The following is a 25,906-nucleotide window of genomic DNA, read 5'->3' as shown; positions in this document are numbered from 1 at the left end:
TCTGCATGCCTTTTATTTTTGTTGTTGTTGTCTGATTGCTGTAGCTAGGAGTCTCAGTATCATACTGAATAAAAGTGTTAAGAGAGGATATCCCTGTCTTACTCATGATCATACAGGAAAAGCTCTCGGTTTTTCTCCATTGAGGATTCTAGCTGTGGGTTTTTCATAGATGGCCTTCATTATGTTGAGATAAGTTCCCTCTAAACCCACTTTGTTGAGGATTTTTATCATGAATGGATGTTGTACTTTGACAAATGCTTTTTTTGCATCTACTGAAATAATCATATGGTTCTTATCCTTTTATTAATGCAGTGTATTACACATTGATTTGTTAATATTGACCAGGAATAAATCACATTTGATTCTGGTGAACAATTTTTATAACATATTGGTTTTGCTAGTATTTTATTAAGAATTTTTGCATCCATGTTCATTAGAGATATTGGCCAGTAGTTCCCTGTTTTAGATAAGTTTTTGTCTGGTTTTGATATCAGGGGATTCCTGGCCTCATAGAATGAATTTGGAAGTTTTCCTTCCTTTTCTATTTTTTGGAATAGTTTGAGAATAATAGGTATTAACGTTTCTTTAAAAGTTCAGTAGAATTCCCCTGTGAAGCCATCTGGCCCTGGACTTTTGTTTTTGGGAGGTTTGTGATTACCAATTCAGTTTCTTAACTGGTCATAGGTCTATTCAAGTTTTCCATTTCTTCCTGGTTCAGTTTTAGTAATTTATATATTTCTAGGAATTTATCTACTTTTAGGTTGTCCAATTTATGGCATATAGTTTTTCATAATATTCTCCTATAATTATTTGTATTTCTGTGCTGTTGGTTATTTCCCCTCTCTTGTGATTTTATTATTTGGGTCCTTTCTCTTTTCTTTTTTGAGAAGTCTAGCTAGAGGTTTATTAATATTAATTTTCAACCAGCTCCTGGTTTCACTGATCCATTCTTTTTTTTTTTAGTTTCTATATCATTTATTCCTGCTATTTATTATTTATTTCCCTCCTTCTGTTGGCATTAGGTTTCATTTATTGATCTTTTTCTAGCTCCTTTAGGTGTAAGGTTAGGTTGTTTGAAATTTTTCTTTCTTCTTGAGGTAGGCCTTTATTGTTCTATACTTCCCTCTTAGAATAGCTTTTGCTGCATCTTGAAAATTTTGGACCACCGTGTTTTCATTTGCATTTGTTTCCTTGTATTTTTTTACACTTCCTTTTTGGTTTTCTAGTTGACTCATTCATTGTTTAGTAGCATGTCATTTAACCTCCATGTATTTGTGGTCTTTCTAGATTTTTTTCTTGTGGTTAACTTTTAGTTTCATAGTATTGTGGTCAGAAAAGGCGCATAGTATGATTTCAGTCTTTTTGTATTTGTTGAGGCCTGATTTGTGACCTAATATGTGATCTATTCTGAAGAATTTTTTTTAAAGATTTTATTTATTTATTCATGAGAGCTACAGAAAGAAAGGCAAAAACATAGGCAGAGAGAGAAGTAGGTTCCTTATGGGAAATCTGATGTGGGACTTGATCCTATGTGCACTTGAAAAGAATGTATACTCTGCTGTTTTAGGATAAAATATTCTGAATATACTTGTTAAGTCCATATGGTTCAGGGTGTGATTCAAAGCCATTGTTTCTGAATTTGTTTTCTGTTTAGATGATTTGTCCATTGATGTAAGTGAGGTGTTAAAGTCCCCTACTATTATTACTTTTTTAAAAAAAGATTTTATTTATTTAATCATGAGAGACAGAGGGGGTGGGTACAGGCACAGGCAGAGGGAGAAGGAGGCTCCATGCAGGGAGCCCGACGTGGGACTCGATCCTGGATCTCCGGGATCACGTCCTGGGCTGAAGATGGCACTAAACCACTGAACCACCCGGGCTGCCTCTATTATTGTATTATTATCAATCAATTCCTTTATGTTTGTTATTGTTTTATGTATTTGGGTGCTCCCATGTTGACTACATATTTACAATTATTAGATCTTCTGGTTGGATTGTCCCCTTTATTATGAGATAATACCCTTCTTTGTCTTTTGTTACAGTCTTTGTTTTTAAGTGTAATTTGTCTGACATAAGTATTGCTACTCTGGCTTTCTTTTGACACCATTTGCATGATAAATGTCTCTCCATCATTCACGTTCAATCTGCAGGTCTTTAGATCTAAAATAGGTCTCCTATAGGCAGGGATATAGATGGATTTTTAAATACATTCTGACACCTATGTCTTTTCATTGTTTAGCCCATTTGCATTCAAAGTAATTATTGATAGATATGTATTTATTGCCATTTTATCACGTGTTTTGTCATTGTTTCTGGAGACTTCTCTGATCTTTTCTTGTCTTTGTTATTTTTGGTCTCCTTTCACTATAAGAGTTGCCTTTAATATTTTTTGTAGGGTTGGTTTAATGGCCATGAACTCCTTTAGTTCTTGTTTATCTCACTCCTTTATCTCACCTTCTATTCTGAATGATGGCCTTGCTGGATAGAGTACCCATGGTGGCAGATTTTTCTCATTCAGCACTTTGAACATGTCATGCCATGCCACTCTCTTCTGGCTTGCCAAGTTTCTGTTGAGAAATCTGCAAGTAGCCTTATCGGTCTTCCCTTGTAATTTAAGGACTCATTATGTCTTTCTGCCATTTTGTTTCTTTATCATTACATTGTACAAGTTTAATTACAATAAATCTTAAGGTTGGCCTGTTTTTGTTGATTTTGATGAGACATCTCTGTGCCTTCTGGATCTGGATGTTTATTTCCTTCCCAAGTTTAGAGAAGTTTTCAGCTATTATTTCCTCAAATAAATTTTCTTCTCCCTTTCTTCTTTTCTTCTGGGATTCCTATTAATGGCTTTACATTTGACAGTTATTGAGTTCTCTAAGTCTATTCTTGTGTTCCATAATTCTTCTCTCTTTTGTTCTTCATTATTTTCCACTGTCTTCTAGGTCACTTATCTGTTCCTCTGTTTCTTCCAGCCTGCTGTTCATTGCATCAAGCCTATTTCCAAACTTGTTTATTGCATTCTTCATCTCTGTTTATCCCTTCTTAACTCTTTTATCTCTATGGTAAGGATCTCCCTAATGTCTTCTATTCTTAAGTCCAGTGAGTATCCTTATGAATTTTTCTTTACATTCTCCATCAGGTATGTTACTTATATCTGTTTCACTTGGACCTCTGGCTTGGCCTTATCTTGGTCTTTCATTTGTGATAAATGCCTCCATTTTAAAATTATTTCTAAGTCTGCCTTCTTTGTGTTAGAAAAGCCAGTGTGTCTCCTATTCCTGAGAGTAATGGCCTTATAAATAAGAGATCATGAAAGTGCCCGGGGCCCAACTTTAGGGAGTATCTCAGGCATGTACTTGCATGTGTTCTGCTGTTGTGTTTTATCTGAGCTATCCTTCAGGTCAGTCATCCTCAGAGGCTCTCCTTGCCTGTTGTGGACAGTGTTTGGTCCTTGGCCAAATGTGGTGACTTTTAACTAGGTGTGCTCGTCTGCTTATGAAATAAGACTTGATACCACTACCACTAGAACTGAGGCCTTGCAGAACTCTCTGTTTGGAAGATGTAGTGTGGGCAGAGGTTTGTGCTGGTCCTCTGGGGCAGGGGCCCACTGCACTAGGACTGAGGCAAGTTTGACTGATAAGAACAGTCCTGCCAGAGTGGGTCTTGGAGTAAGCAAGTTGGGTAGCCAGTGTCAGCACTGCGCTGCTTCTTGTAGGTGGCTCTATGTTTATGCTGAGGGGCAGTGGGGGTGCAGAATGTCCAGCCAGTTCCTTTGTTCCCAGAGAAGTGTCTCTGTGAATGCTGTCTCTCAGGGACATGCTCCAGGAAGAGCAAATAATCTCCCCATTGTGTACCCCAGGCATTCTTGAGATCACTATTTCCATGATGTATGTCCTTGGTTTGTTTGCCTGCCTTCTCTCCAGAAGCAGTGCAGTACCCTCTTGGCTTTATCCCAGAGAAGTCTGCTAACCTTTAAAACTCCAAACTTTATGCCCCACTGGTTGCAAGAACTCATGAAGTTCAGCCCCTTTCATTTTCTAAGCCAATGGCTTTGGGGAAACGTTCTTCTTGTGTGTTCCTCTGTGTGCTTCTCTTTCTCTTTCCCTTCTCTGTGACCTCAGGTCCATCTCCTGTGCAGCACCTGGATTAGATCTCTGCAGATCCAATCTGTCTCTTCCCTAAACCAGGTCTTTACATTTCCTACCCTCTTCAATGTGACCTCTTCTTTCCCTTTAGTTGTGGAGTTTGTTCTGTCAGTCTTCAGGTCAATTTCTAGAGTATTTAGGATGATTTTATAGTTATCTAGTTGTGTTCATTGGATGAGGCAAATCTAGGGTCTTTCTGCTCTACTTCCATCTTCCTCTCCTCTGATATGCAGGGGTTTTGAACCATTTATCCAGATAACATCACTTTTCTTTACAGTTTATTGATCTGGCCTTAACTTATTTCTAATTTCACTCTTTTCTCTGCATGTAAGGTTACAATAACAGCTGGATAGAAGAGCCAATACTGAATGGTAGCACTATGATAATTCTGTCTCAGTTCCCCAGCCACACTTCCTCTCAAATTATCCTTTCTGAGCCAATTTCTCTGCTCCACTGCACCCTCAGGGAAGAGGTACCTGATAAAAGAATATTACAACATTATCTTGATTCTCCTTTCATTCAAGTACCATGTCACTAAAGACTAGTAATCAGAGTAATAATTTTAAATGTTAATAGTAACAACCTACTCAACCATGTAGGGAAGAAATGTATTGAATTATTAAAATATTCAGACTGATAGATGGGTCACCTTATATCGGTTGGCACAACCTACACCTCAATGGTTCCATGAACCCCCTCCCCCCAAAAGAACATATTTGTAGTATGGTAGTATTAAGGGAAGAAGTTCATAGTTTCTGCTACATTTATCAAATGGTTTGTTCTCTAAGCAAAAATAGGTTAAGAACCACTTAATGAGGATAATTGTTTTTCAATTCCAGCTATACAGGAGAACATATGGCATTAAAATTATGATAAACATAATTTTCTTTAATAATTACAGAGATACTACACACTGTTATAGTGCCTCAAGGATCTTAAAATATCTGTAGTGATTAAATAATATTTTGAAAATTTTAAATTATTTGAGGTTTCTCAATTCATTCTATAAAAATGCAACTGTGTAGACATAACAATTATTTAGATTTTGAGTAAATGGACTTCTATGCAAGTGCCTCCTTTGTCACTAATTACTATATATGACACTGTAGAAAAATCAATTAATCTCTTCAGATTTCAATCTTCTTAGTGGTAAGATGGGGGTAACCATGTAGCCTTGCCTATTTAGGCTCTGTTGGATAAGGAGACAGAGAAGTAATTAAATAGGGGACCACCAGTGATTTAAATGCTTTTAAATCTGGGATTTTAGTTCTGACCCGGATTAAAACTCTGACACAATCTTGACTCTGATACAATAGCTTCATAAATAGTCTCCCTACTTCCAGGTTTCCTCTACCAGAGTTATTTTTCCAAGTAGTAATCTGCATGACCCTTAAACAAATGTATGTGAGGTCATGTCATTCTGCTCAAAGCACTCCAGTGGCTTTCCATCTCATTCCAAAAAGAAGCTGAGATCATCACAATGGTTTGCAACCTTACCACTCAAGGTGAGGTTTGCAGCATGAACTGAAACCAAATCATATGGGAGGGATACTAACTCAGAATCTACAGTCTACCAAGAGCCTCAGGTGATTCAAATGTCCATCAAAGTTGAGAAACAACCTTGACAGCTTCTCCTTTTCCCTTTAATCTTTTGCCTTGCTCACCCCACTCCAGATCTAGCCTCCCTGCAGTTCACCCACATACTATTCTCCCTCTTGCTCTAGGAACTTTACATTCACCATTCAGTCAGCACAGAATCTTTCTTCCCCAGGTATCATCAAGGCTCTCCCCTTCATTTCCTTTAGTTTTTTCCAAGTGTTGTCATCTTGGTAAGCCATCCTCTGACAACTCTACTTTAAACTGCAATCCTCCCTCCCCACAACATACTCTTTTTGAGTCTTCAGGATGTTATTTTTCGCTATAGCACTTAACATTATCTGGCATACTGTATCATAACTTATGTGTTTATTATCTGTGTCCTCATAAATTCCATGAGAGCAGAGATTTTTTTCTCTACTATACTCCCATTACCTAGAACAATGACCAACATATATTTGTTAAATTCATGAGTCAGGTGAGCTAGCACATATAAAGTTAAACACAGGCAGTTGGAGGTAGGCCCTCAATAATTGATATCCATGATAAATACTATGTTTTGTTGGACATCAAAGGTATTTCTTCTAGGCAGACAGAGTATAGTAGTCTTTTAGAGATCAAAAATGATGTTATGGACAAGTATTCAATTCATGCTCTGAAAAGTTGAAAAGAAGTTATTACAATAATCCTCAGTAGACAGTAAACTTCATGGGCAAAGAATTGTGCATATATATATATATATATATATATATATATATATATAGTTTTGTTTCATTTTGTTGTTTTTTTACTGAAGTAGCCCCATTACATGGCACAGTACCAGGTAAATCACAGACACTGAAAAATGATTAACAAATATAACTTTAAACATATATAAACATAGTATATAAAAATCTGTCTTTGACTCTGGTATCCTTAAGCAGCCAGGCTAGGGCTGTTAGCCTGGCTGGTCTTCTGATTTTCTTGCACTAGTATTTTATATTTGTCATTAACTTGAAGTAACAAGATTATTATTCTGAATGCAATACCTTTAAAACAAACCATTGCTGGTCTCTGGTTAAAATCAGGTGGCTCAATTATCTAAGGAGGATTGATAGAAATACTTAACAATAATGACACAGCTACTAGTTCCATCAGGAAACTTGGTATTTAGCTGTGTCTTTTAATATTTTCAATGCTGTTTTAAATTAGATATTATTTTTAATGCCTATAATATCTATTTTAGGATAGATCAAATGGGGCCTAGAAAGGTTAAGTAACATGGCCAAGGTCATATAGAAAGTTATTGATCCACTGCAGAATGAGTTATGCCAAGAATCAAGGGTTTATTTATTCTCTGCAACTACTTTCAGATTTTTATTATTTTTTTGTGTAATGAAAGTCTTTTTATCCCCTTAAGTAAAGTGTTGCATGAGGGCTCAGTGATCAGAACACATAATAGTGGCATGGTTATTGATCAAGCAGGGATTGGGCAGAGTGAAGACCAATTCCTTATTCATTGGCTCTCAACAGCACTTTTGTAGAACCTCAGTGATCTAAAGGAAACTTTTGTCCTGTGGAAAGGAGGCTGGGTAGGTGTCCAAAGAGTAGGTAGAGGTTCTGAAGCCATAGATCTCTCTCCAACTAAAAATGAAGGGGCCAGGAAAACTATACAAATAAGTAAAAAAGATTCCACACAGAGGATTCTGTGTACTACCTTTATAGATTGCCTATGGAGGCAAAAATCTGACTATATTTATGTATGTAACTTGGGATTCCAAGAAAAAGTTGGGACTATATCATATCTAAGTCTCTCCAGCTCTAAAATGTCATGATATAATGATCTGGAGTGAGCAATAATCAAAGTATGATTTGATATATAATTTTTACAAATGTTATCTTGCTTCAAAACCTGTAGATAGTCACTTCTCTCAGTTAGCAATAGGTAACCACTGACATGGAAGACAACATGGATATGCATAAAGAAGTCAGAATACCTGTTTTAGGATTCTAGTTCTATAATTATAAGACAGCTAACCTTGAGAAAGTCAGGAGACAGTAAAATAAAAAGATAAACTATGCTCTTTTTAAAACATTTTTTAAAAGTCTTTATTTATTCATTCATGAGAGACACACAGAGAGAGAGGCAGAGACACAGGCAGAGGGAGAAGCAGGCTCCATGCAAGGTGCCTGATGTGGGACTTGATCCCGGGACCCCAGGATCATGCCCTGGGCTGAAGGCAGGCACTAAACTGCTGAGCCACCCAGGAATCTCCAAACTATGCTCTTCTATTTCACAGGTAAAGATAATGATATAATAATGGTGAAAACCTTTGGAACTACTGAAGTTGTATGCAAATTCTAACAGAATTACCAGCAAAAGTACCCAAAGTAGACGTCAGGGTTAAAGAATACACACACCATACTCCTATTGAGAAAGTTCTGTTAGATAGCATTTGGACACTGAATAGTTATTTGAATTGATATATATATCCTTAAGTCAATGATCTGCCACTCAAGTTATCCAGCACATTGTTAGTACCATTCATTCATTACCCCTTTGACATCCATTTGACATTTACTGCAATATATTAATTTTTTACTCACTTTACATCCACAGTTAAATTGAATTTTGCCCAAAATTTTAAGTATTCTGAAATTTTGCCCAATATATAGCAAAAATAAGATAATATTATTATACTTTAAGCCATGTGTCATTTTCTTAAATTTAAATAATTAATTGCAATTATAAAAAGGGAGGAATACAATTGGTTAAAGCAAGAAAAGATCATTGTTTTAGACTTACCTCTGCATGAAGAACTGTGGCATTGCAATGAGCAATGTTCCAACTCCCATGATTAGGCACCCTATTCCGATTATCTTTGGCCTGTGAAGTTTGGATCCAAAGTAGCTTACAAATGTTATAACTAAGAGATTCCCTTGGGGTGAAGAATAAAATGTTCATCAGTTCAATAACTTAAAAAAAGTCATCAGCATAACTAAATGAATATAACTGAATGAACAAATGTCTATAGCAGGTCTGGCAATGTGTGTTTTAACTAAACTGTCTCCCTACCATCTTTTCCATCCTTTGTCTTTCTTTGCTCTTTAATCTAAGATGACTCTTGAAATTGTCTGCATACTCATTACTTCAATTATCTCATCCATTTATCAAAATACTTTAATTACCAACACTACTACCTCATTTTCATTCACCCTAATTATTTGTCCTTTTAAAGTGTTTTATCAGTTAATCAAATTGTAGAAGGGCTCTTTTGGTTGCTGTCTTAAATTTTTCTTAGTGATTTTGAAGTGAATTTTATTATTGTTTCCTCATTCATTAATATTTTCTATTAAAACTTTCATCAGTTTCCCATTTGCTCTTGAAACAAACATTATATACTCTTGCTTTAGCAGGCATTCATCACAGAAAAAGTAAAAGAAGTACAACTATACTTCATTTTATGAAATAAAATTATGAAATTCATATTAATACTAAGATACTTTACAATTTGTTATATACTTTTTACAAAAGACTCAAAACAGAGGTAAAAATTACTTCACATAAGCAAACTTTAGGAATATACCAGTTATATAACCTCAATGTTTTTTTTTTTTTGAAGATTTTATTTATGTATTCATGAGAGACATAGAAAGTGGCAAAGACATAGCAGAAGTAGAAGCAGGCTTCCTGCTTCTGGAATTGATATGGGATTCAAGTTCAGAACCCCAGGATCACAACTTGAGCTGAAAGCAGATTATCAACCACTGAGCCACTCAGGTGTCCCATGAGCCACCCAAGTTCTCCTCAATGTTTACTTATAATCCGAACTGTCTGAAATATAAAATTTCCATTAAAAAATAATTGATGAATTTTTTAAAGGCAGAAATTATGCTTTTACAAAAAGCCTCTAATGAAGCATATAATAAATTACTTTTTGTTGATGATGGTCATGAGTGATTAAATATGCTTTAGGGAAAATGTCCTCATATTTTTTTGTACACAAAAATACAGGAAAGATGTGGTGAAGGAAACAGAAACCTTAAAAATGCAGAATCTTGGAAGTTCTCAACAGTTTCTCATTCCATGGATCTAGAGGTAGGCCAAGAAATCTGCATTTTTAACACCAGCTCAAATGTGCTGATGGAAATGATTCTTGGAATATGCTTTGATAAACATTGTTTAGGATCTTAGATTTCAAAGGGCTTTTAAAGTTTCAGCTCTTTGCATTTGGAAGAGTCTTGTAAAACTGCAGTGTTAGATAGAGTAATAACTTAGCAATTTGCCAGCAATTGATTGTGATGGCTTATGGGTAGCATTGCTTTGATGCTCTCTTCAGTGTTTCCAATTTTCTAGCAAGAGTATGTTTGCTTACATCTGTAAGTAATCATCTACTTTACTACTGTTTGTTCACATTGCCAGCTTTAGTCAAGTGCAAAAAGAGCAGCAATTTTTATAGCCTTGAGGACAATAATGACAGTAAGAAAATTAGCTTGCAGGCTAATTTGTGACTCTAGGTTTTATGGCTCCAGAAAGAATTAAGCTTCTTTTAATTTTCACAGGAAAAAAACAACAAAACAAAACTTTGAATATGAGATTTCTCAATTGATATTTAAGCATTTAGTAGAAGAAATTTTGTATCAAATTACATTGATATTATATCTATATTTTTGTTAATGTGTCACAGTTAATAAACCAAAGTATATTGAAAGCTGACCTTCAGCTTATAGGTAATGTATCCCTGCAACCAAAATCACCTATCCTCCCAACTCCCAAACCACCAACATCTCGCAATAAGACTCATGTTTAAGGCTGTTTCTGTGCTACATTAGTGGGTATGCCGGACTACATAATACCATTTCAGCATCTGTAATATATATAGAGTTTTTGCTTTCTATACTTAGTACCCTTTCTGAGTTTTCAGAAGATACAAATAGAAAATAAATGATGATAATCTTTAAACAATTAAATTGGATATCAAAAAATAACATCTATTACCACTAGCCTCTGGAAAAGACAATAGATCCATAGTATTTTAAAATTCTTTTACTAAAACTTTGAGTAACAGATTCTTCCCCCTTCTCTTTCTTCTTCTTCTCTCTTGCCCTCTATATAAAAAAAGTATTTAGATAACAGAAAAGAAAGCCACCCAACTCATAAGACTTATATAATGTTGAAACCAAAACAAGAGAAGGACAATGAAAGAAAAGACTAAATGCAATTTGTTCTGGAAGTGCAAGGGTATCACCAAATAAGAAAAAAAAAAGTTAACTTAATCATTGTTTTAAATGATAGGAGAAAAAGTCCATGGTTATCTTAAAAGATGTAGTAAAAGCATCCAATATAATTAACCACTCACTTATGAGAAGAAGAATAGTTGAGCAAATTAGCTTTTAAAGCATATCTACCAAACTACAGAGCACACATATTATTTAATGGTGAAATTGTAAAAGCATTTTCATTAAGGTCAGATATGAGAAAAGAATACCCACTGCCATTGTTTCTATTTAACATAGTACTGAGGCCAATACAACATGGCAAGAACAATAAATAGCAAATCTAGAATTGGAAAGAATAATATAAAACTGACTTCTGTTTCAGACAATCTGATTGCCTATTCGGAAAACTCTATAGCATCTACAAAAAGAAAACTCTACAGTATCTATAATCAATTAAAATTGATAGTCAATTAAAATTAACATACATTTATACTATATATAGAAAATCCTAAAGACTGCACAAAAAACTACTAGAAGTAATAAACGAATTCAGTAAAGTGGCAGGATACAAAATTAATACCCAGAAATCAGTGGCATTTCTATACACTCAAAATGTATTAAAGACCTAAATGTGAGATCTGAAATCATTAAAGTCTTAAAATAGAACATAAGTACTAATTTCTTTGACATAGGCTGTAATAAGATTTTTCTAATGTCTCCTCACATAAGAGAACAAAAAAGCTAAAATAAACTATTGAGATTCTATCAAAATAAAAAGCTTTTGCACAGAAAAGGAAACTATTAATGAAACAAAAAGGAAACCCACTCAATGGGAGAAAATACTTGCAAATGATATATCTGATAAGGGTTAATATCCAAAAAATATAAGGAATTTATATAACTCATCACCATAAAAAAACTGATTTAAAAATGGGCAGAGGACCTGAATAACTTTTCCAAAGAAGACATACAGATTGCCAACAGACATAAGAAAACATGCTCAACATCTCTAGTCAGGGAAACGCAATTCAAAACCACAATGAGGTATCACCTTATGCCAGTCAAATGGCAAAAATCAAAATGGGAAACAGTAACAAATGTTGCAAGGATGTGGAGAAAAAGAAATTGTCAATGGGAAGGAAAATTGGTACAGCCATGGTGGAAAGCAGTATGCAGGTTTCTCAAGAAATTTAAAATAGAAAATCTGTATGATCCAATAGCTTCACTATTGGGTATTTACCCAAAGAAAATGAAAACAGTAGTTTAAAAAGATATATGCACCACTATGTTTATTGCAGCATTATTTATAATAGCTAAGATATGGAAGCAACCCAAATGTCAACCTGAATGCCTATTCATAAATGAATGGATAAGAAGAGGAAGTGTGTGTGTGCACACACACACACACACAGACTTGAATATCATGCAGCCATAAAAAGGATGAGGTCATGCCTTTTGGGACAACATGGATAAACCTATAAGTGAAATAAGTTAGACTGAGAAAGACAAATACCATACAATTCCACTTATAAGATGAATAAACAAAAACAGAAGCAGATATTTAAATACAGAGAACAAACTGAAGATTGCCAGAGAGGTGGGATGGTTGGGCAAAATGAGTGAAGGAGAGAAGGAGATATAGGCTTCCAAGTTATGGAATGAATAAGTCATAGGAATAAAAGGCACAGCGTAAGGAATACAGTTAATGATATTATAATAGTGATGTAATGGAGCAGATGGTAGCTACACTGTGGTGAACATAGCATAAATTATAAACTTGTCAAATCACTAAGTTGTACACCTGAAACTAATGTAACATTGTGGGTCAATTATACTCAAATTTTAAAAAAAATTAAGAAATTCAAAAGATTGCTACATACAGATAACATTAGATATTAATACTATTCTAATATTCTAGGAATTACTAAATAGGAATTGCAACAAAATAACTATTGCTGTAAAAACAATGATAGGGGATCCCTGGGTGGCGCAGTGGTTTGGCGCCTGCCTTTGGCCCAGGGCGCGATCCTGGAGACCCGGGATCGAATCCCACATCAGGCTCCCGGTGCATAGAGCCTGCTTCTCCCTCTGCCTGTGACTCTGCCTCTCTCTCTCTCTCTGTGACTATCATAAAAAAAAAAAAAAAAAACCAAAAAAAAACAAAGATAGAAGGAAATTCATAGCATTGAATGCATATATTAGAAAAGAAGAAAAATCTAAAATTGGTGATCTGTTTCCACCTAGGAAACTAGAAAAAGAAGAGCCAATTAAATATAAAGTAGGTAGAAGGAAAGACATAATAAAATTAGAGCAGATATAAATGAAATTGAAAACAGAAACTCAGAAGAGAAAATCAGCAAAACCAAAAGATAATTCGTTGAAAACATCAAAAAAACAATTAAGCTCTAGTCATGCTAAGAAAAAAAAAGAGAAGAAACTAATTATCAATACGAAAGGGAGACATTACTATAAATTTTGTGGATATTAAAAAAGATAATATAGGAGTACTATGAACAACTCTATGCTTACAAATCTGATAACCTAAATAAAATGGGCCAATTACTTGAAAGGCAAAATCTGCCAAATCCTCCTAAGAATTAATAGACAATATGAACAGGCCTATAGCTTTATAGAAATTGAATCAATAATTAATAACCTCCTAAAATACAAAGCATCAGGCCCAGATTCACTGGTGAATTTTACCCAGCAGTTAATATAAAAATTATATTAATTCTCCATAATCTCTTTTGAAAGATAGAAGCATAGGGGAAATTTCCTAAATCATTTCTATGAGGCTAGCATTACTGTAATGGCAAAATCAGACAAAATAAAAATCCCTACAAACCAGTATCACTCATGAACACATGTGTAAAAATTCTCAACAAAATATCAGCAAATCATATTCAACAATATATAAAGACCATGACCAAGTGGGATTTATCCCAGGCATGCAAGGCTAGTTAAACATTAGACAATAAATTAATATAATCCACTATATCAACAGACTAAAGAATAATCATATGCTCATATCAACAGATGCAGAAAAAGCATTTGACCAAAATCCAACAACCATTTATGATAAAAACTCAGTATATGTGGAAGAGAGACAAATTTCCTCAACTTGATAAAGAATGTTTACAAATACATAAAAGTTAACATGATATTTAATGATGAGAAACTTAAAGCTTCCCACTAAGATCAGGTACAAAGCAAGACTGTTTCTCTCACCATTACTTTTCCTTACTATACTGAAAGCCCTACTCAATATGGTAGGATAAGAAAATAGGAAAAGAAAAACAAGTAAAGGGAAAGAAAACAGACTGGGAAGGAAAAAATAAAACTGTCTTTGCTCCCAGAATATATGATCATCTATGCAGAAAATCCATAAGAACTGACAAAGGAACTCTTGAAACTAATAAATGTTTTTTGTAGTATGGTTGCAAGATGCAAGGTTAATATACAAAAGTCAACTGCTTTTCTACATGCCAGCAATGAACAAATGGAATTGAAAAATCATTTACTTTATCACCTCCCAAAATGAAATACTTAGATATAAATCTACTAAAATATGTATAAGATCTACATGAGGAAAATTATAAAACTCTGATGAAAGAAATCAAAGAACTAAATAAATGGAGAGACACTCCATGTTCATGGATAGGATGGCTCATTATTGTCAAGATTTCAGTTCTACTCAACTTGATCTATGAATTCAATGCAATCTCAGTCAAAATCATAGGAAGTTATTTTATAGACAAAGTGATTTCTAAGATGACAAAGTGGAGAGGTAAAAGACTCATAATAGCCAACATAATATTGAAGAACAAAGTAAAAGGATTGAACAAAGTAAAAGGATTAACTTTAAGACATACTGTAAAGCCACATTAATCAACAGTGTAACAGTGGTGAAAGAATAGACAAATAGATCAATGGAATAAAATATATAGCCCAGAAACAGAAGTACATAAATATAATTAATTGATCTTTGATGAAGGAGCAAATGTAATAAGATAGAGCAAATATAATCTTTTCAACAAATGGTGCTGGGACAACTGGACATCCACATAAAAAATGATTTTAGACACAGACCTCACACTCTTCACAAAAGTACAGGTAAAAGAGATCACATACTTAAATGTAAAATTATAACACTTTTAGAAGACAACTTAGGAGAAAACTTAAATGACCTTAGGTTTGGTGATGACTTTTTAGATGCAACACTGAAAGGATAATCCATGGCAAAAAAAAAAAAAAAAAAGGATGAGCTGGACTGCATTAAAATTAAAAATTTCTTCTCTATGATAGATAATGTCAAAAGAATGAAAAGAAAGCCACAGACTGAGAAAAAATATTTGCAAAAGTCATATCATATAAAGGACTGTTATCAAAAATATACAAAGAACACTTAAAACTCAACAATAAGAACACAAGCAATGAGACTTAAAAATAGGCCAAATAACTTAACAGATAGGTCACCAGAAATGATATACAGGTGGCAAATAAGGATATAAAAAGATATTCATCATACAGCATGAGGGAACTGCAAATTGAAATGACAATGAGATACCACTACATACTTATTAGAATGGCCAAATTCCAAAATGCTAAACATTGGTTGGAGCATGGACCAAAACCAACTCTTCATTGCTCATGGGAATGCAAAATGGTACAAACACTTTGGGAAAAAATTTGGCAGTTTCTTACAAAGCTATACATATTTTTCCCATATGATTCAGCAGGTATGCTCCTTGGTATTTGCCCAGATGAGCTGAAAATTAAAACATGTTCACACAAAAACATAAAAGGGGATGTTTATAGCAGCCTTATTCATAATTGCCAGTACTTTGAAACAATCAAGATGTCCTTTTGTAGATGAATGGATAAGTAAACTAAGGCCTAGCTAGAACATGGATTATTATCTGGCACTAAAAAGAAATGAGCTATCCAGCTATGAAAAGGAGGATATGGAGGAACCCCAAGTGCATATTACTAAGTGAAAGAAGCCAGTCTGAAAAGGCTACACACTGTCTGATTCCAACTACACGACATTTTGGAAAAGGTAAAACTACAGAGATAGTCAAAACATCAGTGGATGCCAGGGGTAGGGGAAAGGTTGGATGACTAGGCAGAGAAGAGGAATTTTTAGGGCAGTGAAAGTAGTTTGCATGATACTATAATAGTGGATACATACCATTATATATTTGTTCAGTCCCATAGAATGTACTACACAAAGAGTGAGGCTTAATATTAACTATGGACTCTGTATAACAATGATGATATTGTAGGTCCATCAGCTGTAACAAATGTCCCACTCCGAAGGGGGATATTGATAATGAGGGAGGCTTTGCATATGTGGGAGTAGGGTGTATATGAAAAATCTTTGTAACTTCCATTTAATTTTGCTGTGAACCCAAAACTACTCTAAAAAACAAAGCTTTTATACAATCTATATGAAGTTGATTAAACACTAAAATGTGAAAAGCAAAACTTTTAAATATAAGACTACATGGGAAAATATTTGAAAGAGAATATCTGGAAATATTAGGAGGTCATGATATAGAAAAAATTTTATTTTCTTGACAGCTCTGCTGTTGTTGGAGAAAGACCTTGTTATGAAAAAAATATTTGGGAAAAAACTGAGTGTCCAGCATGTAGATATGAGATAATAATGCCAATTGATGTCAAAGGATAAATTAAATTGTTTCGCAAAAAAATAAGAAATGAGAACTAGAAACAAAGGTGGTAGTAGGTAGTAGGTCCAGAACTCTTGAAGGAAGGAACATGGAGAGAGGCAAAAGGAGTAGATTAAGATTATGGTCAGGAAACCTACTTTTTGGAAAAGCTACGGGTTGCAAATGACTAAAGCAAACCTAGTGATGTTTGACTTAAAGGTTTGAAGTAGAAGTTGAGATGCTTTTAAGACATTTCATTGTTATCTAATTTGATAAATAACTTTCATCCTTAGAATGGTATGGAGGAATTGATATGAATTTATTCTCAGGATCATTTGTCACTTCTTGTGAGACACTAGTATTCTCTATCAAATGTAGACTTTCTCAAGTTGCATCAGGACCTGGGGGCCCCAGAAAAAGTTTGGACCATATTGTAAGTCTCTTCAGCTCCAAGATGTTTTTGCTATAATCTAGATGAGCAATAATTAAAGTGTCACTTGATATATAATTTTCTATCTGTTCATTTCTTCTTCCTGTGTGATTTATTCTTTCAATCTGTAACAGCTGCCTCTTCATACTGATGTCTTCCTGTGATTCAGTGTGTCATCCTTACCTTGACTCTCCATGGCCCTTCATTCAGTTAAGAGCAGTAGATAGGACAGGTATCAAGGAATATATCAACTATCTAGGTAATTTACACAAGGAAGTGATCTGATCAGATGTCTTAGAAACTTGCTACATAAAGTATGGCCCCTTGACTTAACAGCATCACATCATATGAGAGCCTATTGGAAAAGCAGTCTTATTCCCCTTCCTAAAGAATCAGCATGTACATTTTTACCAGATTGCCTAGTTATTGGCATGTACATTAATATTTGATTAGCACTGAGCTAAGCAATCCCATTTGGTAGGATGATGAAAGATGGATTTGGAAAGAAAACCCTAAAGGTAAAAGTTTCCTATTTATTCTTTCTGTAATATTCAGGGTAGGAACTAAAATATATAGTGTGAACTTAAAAAAGTCACTGTTGCAGAATGGAAAAATATTTCTTCACTTTTCTGAAAGTTTAAGTGAGCTGAATCTGGAGCCATTAGTAAGCTCCAGATTTTACTATATATAGTAAAGCATGTATTTGAGTCAACAAATACCCAACAGGTAATAAGGACCCCAGAGACTACCATTCTGTTGACTTCAACAAAGAATTAAAGCCTTGAGTTTATCAACTCAGGAAGCTCTACTTGGGATTACACTCTTTAAAGTACTTCCAAAACAGTAACTAAAATCACTTGGTCTTTTCTAGTGCCATGAGGAAGTCTCTAGTCAACTGTTACCCAAAGACACGTGAGAATAGAATTTTTCTTGGCTGCCTTGTTCTACTGTTCTCATCAATAGGATTTCTTTCTCTTCTTTCTAGACCTCTGGGCAGAAACCCCTTTTATGGTTTCATTTCTTAAATCATTACAATAAATTTTTATAGAGCCCTCTTGAATTCTTTCAAATTTTGAATCATGGGGCTTTTGGGAAATATGACTCTTCTGTAAAAATACTTCCCAAATACTTTTAACTAAAAGTCCCAATAGCATCTCACCCTCTCCTCCAAGAAAGTCTGTCACTCTGACTGGAAACTCTGAATTGTGTGACTTATATGGTAGTGAACACCTGGGGCAGGACATTTATTGTTGCTTGCTTGGAGAGAACAAATTCTCTCTACTGTAACATCAGGTCCTAGCAAATTCTGTCTCAACAAGAATTTACAGATAGAGTCTGATCCTAGCAGACAAGAGAATGCATTAAGGATGTCTATAGTCACACCTAGAAGACCTTGTATGTAAAAGTAAAACCAGGCATCTGGAATACCTACCAATTTCAAAACTACCATCAATAACTCCCACCAGTGAAGAAGGGATATCAAACCTTCTCTCTATCTGAGTGATGGTGCTCTTCAGATAGCCTTCTGCCAATGCTTTGGCAAAGTAAACGAAAGACAAGGCACCCAAAAATACCTGGAAAATATGACAAGTCACACTTAGTCTGATTCGAGCTTGACACACAAATTGAAACGTAACTAAATAAACAGGCAAAAATGCAAACCCAAAACAAGGCAACAAGCTTGTTACCACTAAAGAGTTCTCTCAAGCATGAGTACCAGCTTCGTTCAGCCTCAAGCTCAGATTGCTAAAAATACAAATTATGAAGCAGATTTCATTCAGAATGGATGTTGAACTCTGCCCTTTCCCCTCCTTCCCTTCCCCCAAAGGACATTTGAAGGAGTCTTGGCTTTGGAAGGAAGATCCGCTGTTTGGCAAAGCAAAGAGTGGAAGGAACCATTCACAGGTAAGGGGGAAAAAAGAACTGTAATTCAAACATTTAACATCTTACTACAAGTCTACTACTCAGGACTGTGTGTTTCACTGGTGTGATGCATGCACCTGCAGGGGACACAATAGACCAAAAAGGTACAACTACTGTCCTTGTGTTTAAGTTCATATTCAAGTTAAATTCATAATCAAATGAATGCTTTTATAATAGTGGCTTATATATTTTGCTAGACCTGAGTCTGTGATGGAGTATCCATAGAGGAGGTTGGCATTTCTATGAAAAAACACATATATTTGCTGAGTGAATGTTTGGTACAAAGAAAGAACAGGAATTTGGGAGTCACATTGAGCACCATTTAAAGAGCATGCCTGCCGCTTACTATGTGGCAAGGAAAGTCAAAATTTTCATTTTATAAAATGGGAATAATATGATCTTTTCATAGATTAAATGTTATAACTATACTTAGCATAATATCTGGTACACAGTAGAAAGAATAAATGTTAGTTTCTTCTCTCTCCTGTTTCAGTTTGGGAGGGGCATTCACATGAGCCCAGAAAGTAAAATTTACTAATTTAACCTAGGGAGAGATTGCTTTCACTGCCTGGTAAAGTGTGGTTTTAATAAATTGCATCTAAGTTTACTATTCACTCATTCATTCGTTCATTCATTCATATTTTATTTATTTGACAGAGGGAGAAAGAGCACAAGCAGGGGGAGCAACAGAGGGAGAGGGAGAAGCAGGCTCCCTGCTGAGCAGAGATCTCAGCACTAGGCTGGACCCCAGGACCCTGGGATCATGACCTGAGCTGAAGGCAGCCTCTTAACCAACTGAGCCACCCAGACACCCCTAAATTCACTTTTCAAAAAGGTACATATGGAAAATATGTAATTATACAGAAATATGAATTATGAAATTATGTAGCACACATCTGGATGGAGAGTCAACAAGATAGACTCCACCTAATTCTTCTTTTCCCCCTCATTTAATTCTGTTACTCTTTAGTTCCTTACTTATGGTTGCTTGTTTACCATTTAATTTTTTGTTACCTTCAGTTCACCACAGCACTGTTGCTTCTCCTTTGAGGAAGAATATTCTGTTTTAAAGGAAAGTCGCCTGACAGGTTGCACTGAACTTTTGCAGAATAACTGGATATTTTCTTTGGATGAAGTGTCCATTATGAAAATATTCCTTGACTTTGATCCTGTCAAAGTTGATTGTAAAAGCAAAAAAATGAAAAAATAAAATAAAAATTATTTTGAATTTACCATTTATTAAATAATGTTTTTATTTCACAGTAGATCACAATTCTGGAGACATGATTTGATGTGAAGCTACCTTAATTTTACCACAGTAAGTTGGAAAAGTTTTTCAATTAAAATTGACCAGTGTATTTGATTAAATAATCCAGCTATTGGGACTCTCTAGCCAACATTCTTTCTCAATCCCTCCAGTTTAAGCCTCATTATGGCAAAGAATAAATTTAAATGTTGCCTTTGGAATAAATAACAAGGCAGAATTTTGCTAACTTTCTGGTCTTGCCAGCTTAAAGTAGAAGCAAGCAGGAAAGGAAAAGGAATTCAACCATTTGTATATTGATTCAAATAAGTCATTAAAGCCTTCAAATCTATCTTAACAGAATGGGTAGAAAAGATTGATGCCTGTTGTAGCACGCTGTAATTCCTATAGGTCCGCAGCATTCAAAGAAAGGTATAAAATATGGCAAAAAAAAAAAGAAGAGTACCGGTTTAAGTATCATTTTAGTTGGACAGATAAGGGAGCAGCACCATTTGTGCTTCAGGCTTACATTTAATTCAGGCAAAATTTACTTTAGCTTGCCTTAAATAAGAAAGATGGCCTCCCTTCCTATGTTTAATTTCCTATCTGCTAATCCTTACCAAGCCCTGGGCAGGCCCACATACTCTGAATCTATTTTCTCTAATCTCATGTTCTTCTATTTATATCAGTATTTACATGTCCCATGCCCTACTTCTTTAGGATTTTGCATTGCTCAATGCCTGCCTGAAAAAAATAATGTAAGTGAAGAAATAAGAAAACAAAATAACTTCTGGATCATCTTAAGGTTTATCAGATGATGTTTTTGCATGTTAATAGAAGCTTCTATATTTTCATCAGAGGAATAAAATTACAAGTAAAATTTAATGTACTATGGTACAAAATTAGGCTTATTCTGCCTATGTGTCTATTACATTGACTTTATGTAATTCTTATTCTGTGTTTACTAAATCTCATCCTTCACTGTTTGAATTCATAGGTAATTTCTCAAAACTGGAAAATCAGGAATTTATTTTGAAATACAGAATGAAATATCAAAAGAAAGACCTGAACAATTAAAAGTGGAGAGGATTCCTTCAGGGACTGGCAAATGAGTTGAGAAGGGCACAGCAAAGGTCTGCTTAAAAAATATACATTTTTAGGTTATCTGATGCATAAACTTAACTGAAAAAATGGGCAAAGGAAAGTTGAGTGAAACAGAAAAAAGTGAAAAATGAAAGAACTAAAGTAAACAAATAACAGAAAATGGTAAGCAAGATTAAAAGACAAAGACACAAGAATATAATATTAGTGAGCTCTAAGCATAGATGTTTAAAAGTATAAAACATAAAAGTTATGTACAAAATATAGAAATAACTTTAAAATCTTGCAAATAATAATTTTCTGGCAAATATTAATTACCCGTATTAATACAAACTAGAAGAGAAAAACAGCCACAAAGACATTAACAAAAATACTCTAACTAAAACTATACCCTAAACAAAAGTATTAAGGATAGATGATGTAACACTCCTGTTATAAAGGGGTATCCTTCAAGGAGAAAATGGTAGGTAACTGAAATAGATGGTAAAAATCTTTATTCATTTTAAGAAGTCATAATTATTTTGATAAAAAAAATCTCCTTCAGATAGTACAAAAAAAACCCCACTTCAGATGAAATTTAGAGATGCTAAAATTTTAAATAAAATACTAGCAAATCCAAATGAATTTATACTCTTTAATTAAGATCTAGTTTAAAATGTAACAATTAGTATTAGGAGCTTTATTTGCCTAAATCATCACATTAAAAATTCAACATGTTTTGTAGGTATATCAAAACAAAAACATCACATTGTATACCACGAGTTTACAATTTTTATTTGTCAATCATCTCAGTAAAGCTGGGAAAAAAAGAATTCAAAATAAAAAATATTAAAATCTCAGTAGATATAAAACATCAGGTGATAAAATCCAATATCCATTCTTGATTTTTTTAAAAAAATTAAGAAACAAAGGACATAGAAATTCTTCTTTACCATCTATCTGATACCAATGGCCAACTTTGTATATTCACTGAGTCACTGAAACTAGCTGTCCAGAACAATGTTTTGTCAAAACAATGAAAAGAGCGCTCAAGAAACACTAGGTTAAGCAATGTTTAATAGGTTTCTCACTAAAAGACTACCGAGTACCTTAAATTAAACTGCTAGAGATCCACTGCTAATTATAATACATAATAATAAAAAGTCAAAACAAGTAAATGACCTAAATGTCCAACAACTTATGGTCTCTTCATGCAATGATATATTTTGAATCCGTTTGAATTTAGTGTAAAGAAGTAAATATAGTTATATGGTATATTTTTATTATAGAGTTGATTCTAAAATCCATGGTAAAAATCACTATATATAATAGTCTATTTTACAAAAGAAGCACACATTTGCAGATATAGAAACAGAAACAAAGTTTCAGAAAGTCTTTAAAGAAAAGGTTAACACATTAATGCCGGTTGGTGATAATGTAGATAATTTTTTCAAAAATACTTTGTCTGTATTTTCTAATTTTTCTAAAGTGAACATATAAAATATTTTAAATATTAAAAGTATAAAAGTATCACCAAGCAAGTAATATATACTAGAAAAAATTTACATATAACTCAAATTGGCCTACTGCTTCAGGGATTCATTATATTATTTCTGGCCAATCATAATAAAGCAAGTGGACAAGAACATTCAAATTCATTACTTAATAATTAAATATACTATCACTACACTAAATGTATCTTTGAAAGATTTAAAGGGAGACATCCAGAATGCTAATGCTAAAGAGAAAAACAATCATGTTTAAAACAATATTAAAAACTTGAGACTCAAAGACATATTGTCTTCTTATACTTGTAAGTGTTGACACAAAAATCACTCTAGAATCTAGAAGTAATAACAAAAACAAGAGAGCCATCGTCATCCTAGATGGTGTGTTAGGGCAAAATAATATTTGGCTTAAAACAGTGACATTGCATATTTTTACTGAAAATATAATTTCATCTTGATGGCTAATTTTCATATCATCTCAAGTAGAATATGTTTCAAGAAGACTATGTTTATGAGCATTGAGCTTTTCATCCCTCTGTGAAAAAAGGGGAAGGAAAGCTCAAGAACCTGAATGGAAATATCCTCCAGATTCTCTCTCCCTCTCCATTCATTCACAGTTGCAGAAGTAGAGCAGGAGCACACAATTATTTAGAAGGATTTGCATTTGGCAAATCCTTAATTGTTCTCCCACCACTTCAACAGATTCCGCCAGGAAAAGAGTTAGGGCAAAGTTTTCATCCAGCAGCCTGGGTTGCAATCTATTGTATTCTGGAGGCCAAAGAAAAATAAGCCCACAGTTTTTCTCTATTTCACTTAAAAAAAAAAAAAAAAAGATCTCTCTGCTCATATGGGATTGCAAATCAATCTTCCAGGCTTTAAAGGATACAGACAGCCTAGGAAGGTTGTAATTGGATGCATTGAACCTCTGTGCCCTGATCCTGAGACATCAATTCCATCCATGGTCAAACCACAAAGACTGCCAGAGGAAGTCAGAAAGCAGTCACCCCATCACTCTCTCCTCTTAGTCATCCCACACAAGGAAAACCTCCAGACTAGCTTGTCTTCTGGGCACCAAGTAATCTCATGGTACTTGCTAACCAGGAGTGTGTGTTAAGAAAGCTGATCTCTTCCCTCCAATACAAGTAACTGTATCAGATTCAGATTTAAGAAGTACTACTTATGTGGCAGGTGAATTATATACTTTTTGCTAATCCTTACAACAACTCAACAAGGTTAGCAACAGAATTCCCACTTTATAGAAAATGATACAACTCAGAACAGTTAAGTGACTTGTCCAGAACTACCTAATAAGTATCAGAGTCAAAATTTGAACCCAGATCTGAGTTGACTTGATTTTAACTAGTATCCTTTGCTATTTCTATGAATCTAACAAGGTCTCCAACAGCGCTGATGGTGTGTGTGGCTAAGACACATGTAGTGCAGAATGGGAGGGTGGATGAGCCTCTCTCCTAGGAGAATCTGATGTGACAGTCACAAAACCGGAAAGCAGAGAACTAAATCTTACCTGAGGTGGAGATCAGAGACAGTCAATTCCTCTCAATGCCCTCAGCGAGAGGCTGGACCCCACTCCAGAGACTGAAAGAGGAAACTGGGGTAAATTCTACAGCAGCTCTGAGCAGTTTTGCCAGGTGGGGAGAGCCTGGATGGACACAGACAGAGCAAATTAGGGGAAAGAAAAGATGAAGGGCATGGTCTCACCCCTGGGCAATTTCGACTCTTTCCTCTTTCCTCCTGGCCTCTTTTCTCTGGCAGTCTGCAGAGAACAGGCCACGCTGGCAAAGCCACTGACGTGCATCTCAGCTCCCAGGGCACAGAAAGAGCTGAAGCTTTTGAGCCATTTCTTTGCAATTTGCTGCAAGTTTAAGGCCACACGTGATAAAGCTTTCTGTATGAGAGAGAGTGAAAAGAGAAAAGACCACTTGTGATCTTACTTGCTGATTCCCAGAAACACAACTCTGCAGGGGGCAGAGGGGAAGGGAACAAGGGCAGGAGGAGGGGCGGAAGTTTGTAACAAAGATCCCTCCTTCTCTCTCCAAGAAGTTTTTAAGCCAGCCTCTCCTTGAGGACATCACTGAGATCCTTCTGTTAAAAAGAAAAAAAAAAAAAAAAAGGCTCGGAGGTTAAATCTCTGCATGATTTCTTTTCCCGTTGGGATTCTAGAGTCTTAGGGACCACATACTAGGTCAGGATGAAGAAGGCTCTGCAGAGTTCTCTCTAGAAAGAGTTAATTCTCAGACACATAATCAGTTGCTCGTATTCAATTTTTAAGGTTCTAATAGAAAAAAAGAAAAACACTGAATTTTTGGCATCCAATTGTTTATTCTATCTAAATTCCAAGGAGAGAGAACTCCTTGCACTGAAAAATTCTACAATTATAATAAATTCTTTTTCCAAGAGTACCATTTTAGGAGATTTTGAGCAGTATTAGCTTGCATTTGGTTTATAGTAATAAATGAATTTGCTACCAGTATTATCCAAGATCCACCATATTCTGAAATGACTGTGGCTCTGGCCTGGTCACTAAACTTTATTGAATCTCAACTTCCTCTGCCATAAAGCAGAATTTTTTTTTTTTAAAGCAGAATTTTTATTAAAACCAAAACAGACCCATAGGGTTCTTTTAAGGATTTAAATGATATGATGTATTCAAAAGTATGTTTCAAATAACAAAGCACTAAATGACTGGAAGCTATCATCATTATATGAATAATTTCAGTTCATGCAATGGTAAGGATCATTAACCAAAAATCAAATATGATTATTAGCACATTTTACTACCAAAGGGAAGAAAAGGGATACAAGGAAAATAAAGAAAATGATAAATCTTACAATGAAGAATGGAGCATTCAGACTCTGAAACACCAAATATTTTATTTTACCAATCAAACCAGCCCTTGCTAGTGAGCAAGCATTGCAATAGGTCTTATACTTTTCAAGGTGTCTAACAGGTGACCATTGGTGCATTTGGGAAACAGTATTAACTATCCTAAAGCACAAAACGCAGATTTTTTCCTCACCGAGAAATGCAGTTTTCCCTTGAGAGTATAATTTGGCCTATCCCCAATTTGCTCAAGTTCATTCTCTAACAT

The 25,906-nt window shown here is 34.7% G+C and overlaps 1 protein-coding gene across 1 annotated transcript in view; it reads right to left on the bottom strand.

The window, feature by feature from the left end:
• SLCO1C1 (solute carrier organic anion transporter family member 1C1) overlaps positions 1-24,746 on the bottom strand; it is a 60,201-nt gene extending 35,455 nt beyond the window's left edge. Inside the window, exons 1-4 of the mRNA XM_055318487.1 lie at positions 24,322-24,746; positions 19,980-20,134; positions 18,475-18,616; positions 8,527-8,659 (exon numbers count right to left, since the gene is read on the bottom strand). Coding sequence (XP_055174462.1) covers positions 8,527-8,659; positions 18,475-18,616; positions 19,980-20,108 — 404 coding nt within the window. The 5' untranslated portion in view covers positions 20,109-20,134; positions 24,322-24,746. The remainder of the gene's footprint in view (positions 1-8,526; positions 8,660-18,474; positions 18,617-19,979; positions 20,135-24,321) is intronic.
• Positions 24,747-25,906: the final 1,160 nt, after the last annotated feature.

This window comes from Nyctereutes procyonoides, unplaced genomic scaffold, assembly GCF_905146905.1.
Source record: "Nyctereutes procyonoides isolate TBG_1078 unplaced genomic scaffold, NYPRO_anot_genome, whole genome shotgun sequence".
Classification (NCBI taxonomy): domain Eukaryota; kingdom Metazoa; phylum Chordata; class Mammalia; order Carnivora; family Canidae; genus Nyctereutes; species Nyctereutes procyonoides.
Note: the sequence above shows the minus strand (reverse complement) of the source record. Positions and strands in the feature narration are given on the sequence as shown.